The 4676-nt window shown below is 39.3% G+C and overlaps 1 protein-coding gene across 1 annotated transcript; it reads left to right on the top strand.

Moving 5' to 3' along the window:
- Window positions 1–541: 541 nt before the first annotated feature.
- On the top strand, window positions 542–2381 carry LOC140952843 (neuropeptide Y receptor type 2-like). The gene has a single exon (XM_073402296.1). It carries the CDS (start codon window positions 717–719, stop codon window positions 1923–1925), a length of 1209 nt encoding a protein of 402 aa, XP_073258397.1. The 5' UTR covers window positions 542–716; the 3' UTR covers window positions 1926–2381.
- The last annotated feature ends 2295 nt before the right edge of the window (window positions 2382–4676 follow it).

Raw genomic sequence — 4676 nt, 5'->3', positions numbered from 1 at the left:
ACACTGAGTGATTTGCTTTTGCCACTTTACCATAAGGAGCGCCCATGAACTTTTTTGTATTAATTTCTCTAAATAATGTTTTCTTTTAATTTATTAGGCTTTAAAGGTCATCGAAGTCGCCATCAAATATTTAAAAGACTATATATATTCATTAATAAGACACCCCGTGTGAGCAAAAGTAATAAATTTTTCATTGCAAGCGTGCTTTTGATCCGAATTTTAACTAAAGTAAGAAAGCGCCCTAAACCGTGCCTACCGTGGTGAAGGAATTCCTCTACTTACCAAAGAGTTGACAGCACTTTGATACCAACTGAGCTTTCCTTTTTACCCTGCGTTTTCTTTCAACAATATCTTTGACTGCGAAATTTATCCTGAAAACGCTAAATTATAATAGAAATAGAATTCTAATGAACCCCTCTCATTAATTCCACATAATAACATAAACAATAAGCCATTTTGCCAGAGGCAAACATAAATGTATCCGGCATTTTTCAGATAAAGATCTATTAACGGCGGTGTATAGTTCGACGGGTCTTCTCAGGTCAGGAAAAACAAGTCAGTTTACATTGCAATTTCAGTTCAATTTACTTCGCAATCGTTTTTACTTCGTCAACATCATGACTTGCTTTCTCGTGTAGATCACGAGTGAGTAATGAAACGAAATGTGAACATGGTTTTGGCTGTGTATCAAGATCCTTAGCCACTTTCTCGTGAACATGGCCTGTATCACTAACACTGTTAATAAGTCAAGTGAAGCAGACGACGTTTCCTTCACTCCTGAACCCGAAGCTTTACGAATTATCCGCACGGTCTTGTTCAGTTTGATAGCAGCTCTCGCCTTGGTTGGAAATTATGTGGTGTGTCGAGCTGTTTGGAGACACAAAGGAACCAAACCAACAGCACATTACTTAGTCAGCAACTTGGCTTTTGCTGAAATTATCAACATGGTTTGTGTAGTATTCACGTTCCACGCATATGAACCACCATGGTCTTGGGAGCTTGGGAGTGCCATGTGCAAGATTCTTCCCTCTCTGCAGCTAACAAGTTCTCTTGTTATTACAGCATCCCTTACCATTCTTGCTGTCTATCGATGTGTTTTGCTTGTTAAGCCTATGATCCCAAAACCAACTCCTAGACAAACGTGCTGTGTTATACTTATCTGTTGGGCGGGATCCATTGGTCTGTCTTTTCCTGCAGGACATTTTCGTGTCTTGCAATCATGGGGCGACCAATGCGAGTTTGGCTTCTGCGCGGAAGTGTTTCCAGAAGGATTCACTCATTATTTGAAAGTTTATTCGATGGTTCTATTCGTTATAAACTTTGCTTTGCCATTTGTCATAATGGTTATATCGTATTCGTTGGTCAGAAAGAAAATCGGCGAACACATTATTGTCATTCAAAGGATTCGCAACGAGCAGAGCAACGTGATGTCATCTTTGACTCGACATTCTGTTTGCTCAGAAGACCCACATGTGATACAAGCAGGTCAAGCAGGCCATGTTAAACAAGAGCAAATCGAGTTGTTAAACATTACTCAAAACAAGAATGCAAAGAAGAGCAATAATCCTCAGTCTGGAATGCAGTATCTTAATTCTGAAAAATTATTACCAAGCAACCAAGTATCAAACACGGCCGATAAGAATACCTTAGAACTCGAGAATGATATAATGAAATTAGTTTTTGTGTTAGTGATGATTTTCGTAGTATGTTATATCCCATATCAGGTTCAGTTTCTGTTGCTAGAATTTAGAGTTAAGGTCTTTTTTTACTGGCCTCCTCGTCACATTTTTAGGAGGCTTGTATTTACTTTGACTTGTTTACCAAGTGCCCTTCATCCTGTCTGTTATGGTTTAATGAGCAGATTTTATCATAAAGCGTTTATCAGGGTGATAGCTTGTAGAAATCGTGAAAATCAATACGTTTAGCTATATTGCCTGAGGCGTAAGACCTATATAAGAGTTTGATAAGGAGAGATATAAAACTGTCGCTAGCATTCGTTCAAAGTCGGCTTAAAACATCAAAAAATGAAAGGCCTTTCTATGCTAAAATATTTAATGAAAAATCAGTCGTACATTTTGCCCTGCACCTGTGAGAAGCTCATTGTTTAGGCACCGAGAGTGGTAGAATTATTCGAGGTGTCCCGCAGACTGACGAACTAAAGAAGCTAGGTATTTTTAAAATTTAAGATGACGCTAGTGATATGTTTTGGTGCAAAATGTTCTTCGGCAGCCAGTCTGGAAAGCATATTGTTTAATTCACTCAATAACAGCAGTTTAACAAAGGATGAGGAGAGAAGTTTAACCTGTTCAGCAGGAGTTAAAGAGGTTTATGGGACAAACATAACGCGAGCAAAAAAACTTTGCCCTTCATGATCAGTTGTTTGTTTTTTCCTTTAACCCTCTATTGTTACAATAACTTTTGTATTATGGCGTCCAGTCTACAAGTTAATAAATTATTAAACATAGTCTTGCAAATAACAAACTATTGTTTAAGCACCGAGCTATTGAAGGCGTCCTGCAGTTCCGAAACAAAGATTCGTGCTCAGCCGTACATTTTACAATAAATGAATAAATACGATAAAAGCATGCACTCGTAAAATGCAACCAACAATCAATAACAAACATTTTACCGATGATAAAAGTAAATCGATAAAAGTACACATGCCCCAAAACAATAATTTGACAATTTATTATTTTGCCACAAATTACATTTATTAGTTGATAAATTACAGGGTCGTAACATGGTATATGGGCTCAGGGCTCAAAGCCCAAAATATGACTGGGATCAGGGCTCAAAGGAAAGGGCTCAGGGCTCAGAAGAATGGGATCAGGGATCACAAGGCTTTTGAGGCCGAATCAGGGATCAGGTCTATTACACGGTCTAAAAATCTCTTATCACAATATTTTTCCGCTTAAATAATAAGGTTTGTGTCCACAGTATTTCCTGGCCGAGGTACATTACCTATTCTTGCTTCCGGCTGGCGGCAGTTCCTGTCATACGAAGTCCTGGTTGTTTGACGAAAACATGGTATCATATTCTTAATTTATTTATTGTTAAGGGCACCGTAATATGAATCTCAAGTCACTTTTCTCGCTTTGTAACGCAACTCCTCAACGCGCTGTCAACGCCAGAAGGCAGAGAAAGCGATTTATACATACCTTTTTTTTGCGAGAAATGGGGAAGAAAAAGGACAAAAAGAAATCCTGTGACAGAGAAAGGTACGTAAGTACTTCCTTGACTGATTTACTCCTGGCAAGGGTCCAAGCATAGAGTTTTCCGGCCGATCAAAACCTAACAATACCGCCAGGACAATAGACAAACCGATTCATTGAAAGTGGAATTTACTGTATAGGTCCCGATTGCCTCATCGCCGCAAGCAAGTCACAAGGCGACAATAAATCAAGGTTCGTATTTTTTGACCAGCAACTTAACTCTTAAAAGTACTTAAATAATTAGAATGGACGTCAAAAGTAGAATACAAAAGTACAACGAATTCCCGCGCTTTGTTGCAAAATAAATGCTTTCTCGCAATTTAATAAATCTGCTCTAACTGCATGGAGTTTTAGGGTCATCTCGAACTCTGATGAGAAACCGAGATCGGTTCACCTTCCAGTACTAGTATTGGGCCGGGAAAGTAAAGGACACATTCCATTACTGTATAACTGATAAACGCTTGTATGATAAATAGTCTGAAATTACAGTGTAGAATCAGTGAAAATAAGTGGAACACCAAAGATTTACCTCGGTGAAAATAAAAGTAACAAAACCTTAATAGTTTATTTTCTTTAGTTTTTTTTTTTATAAAATAAACGGTTGAATTAGTGAAAGGAATGTTGCATACTAGGTACAAGTAGCAGAGTCTGCAGTCTGCAGGAATTTAATATATTATAGCACTCAGCATGAAGGGCCACCAGTAAGGGGCCCACTATTTGATTTTTGAGCCGGGGATGGATTAGTTTTTTCATGCAAGATTTTTTCAGACCTCATTCGTGCAGTGGCTATTTTGTTTTGTACAAAATTTACAGACTTTAGTGACAATATTGATCTACAAGAATTTTTTCTGCCCTTTGGGCTATTCGGCCTCGGCTTATGCAATGGTTGGCCCCGAAAGGTATCACCACCTTAGATTTGGAGCCTGAATTTTTTAGTGGAGTGACAACACCAGCTCTGAACGAATACGCATCGGGCGGCCCAGCTGCCTTTTAGAATCAATAGAGAGGCTCTACCAATCCTCGTTTATCTTTTATACCGGTCCTCAAAACCATTACACACAGAGAAAGCTGGGTCCAAAGGCACCGGAATGGCTTCGAAAGTCGCACGGCAAGAGTAAACCTTAAGGAGGATATGGACGAGGAAACGAGCGCGGAAGGAAAGGAGCGACAAAGAAAGGCATTGCAGAGCTTTGCGAAGGAATTCGGACGGGGTGTACGACAGCAACGAACAAGAGGGAAGACCAAAGAAAGTGCTGGTACACTTCTACTTGCTCTGAGTATGTTCAGAAGGAATGCGTCGGCATATAGAGAAGTCGATCTGCTGAAAGAGGTTCAAGGGAGTGAAGGACAAACTACAGTTCAAGACGCCGCCGAAGAATATGAGATTATCTATTCAAAAGGCGATGTAGTTGCTCTCAAGCACAATTACAAGAGGTATATCATCCTTTCTTCCTTGCAGTTCTT

Source organism: Porites lutea, chromosome 11 (genome assembly GCF_958299795.1).
Source record: "Porites lutea chromosome 11, jaPorLute2.1, whole genome shotgun sequence".
In the NCBI taxonomy this organism is placed as follows: Eukaryota; Metazoa; Cnidaria; class Anthozoa; order Scleractinia; family Poritidae; genus Porites; species Porites lutea.
Note: the sequence above shows the minus strand (reverse complement) of the source record. Positions and strands in the feature narration are given on the sequence as shown.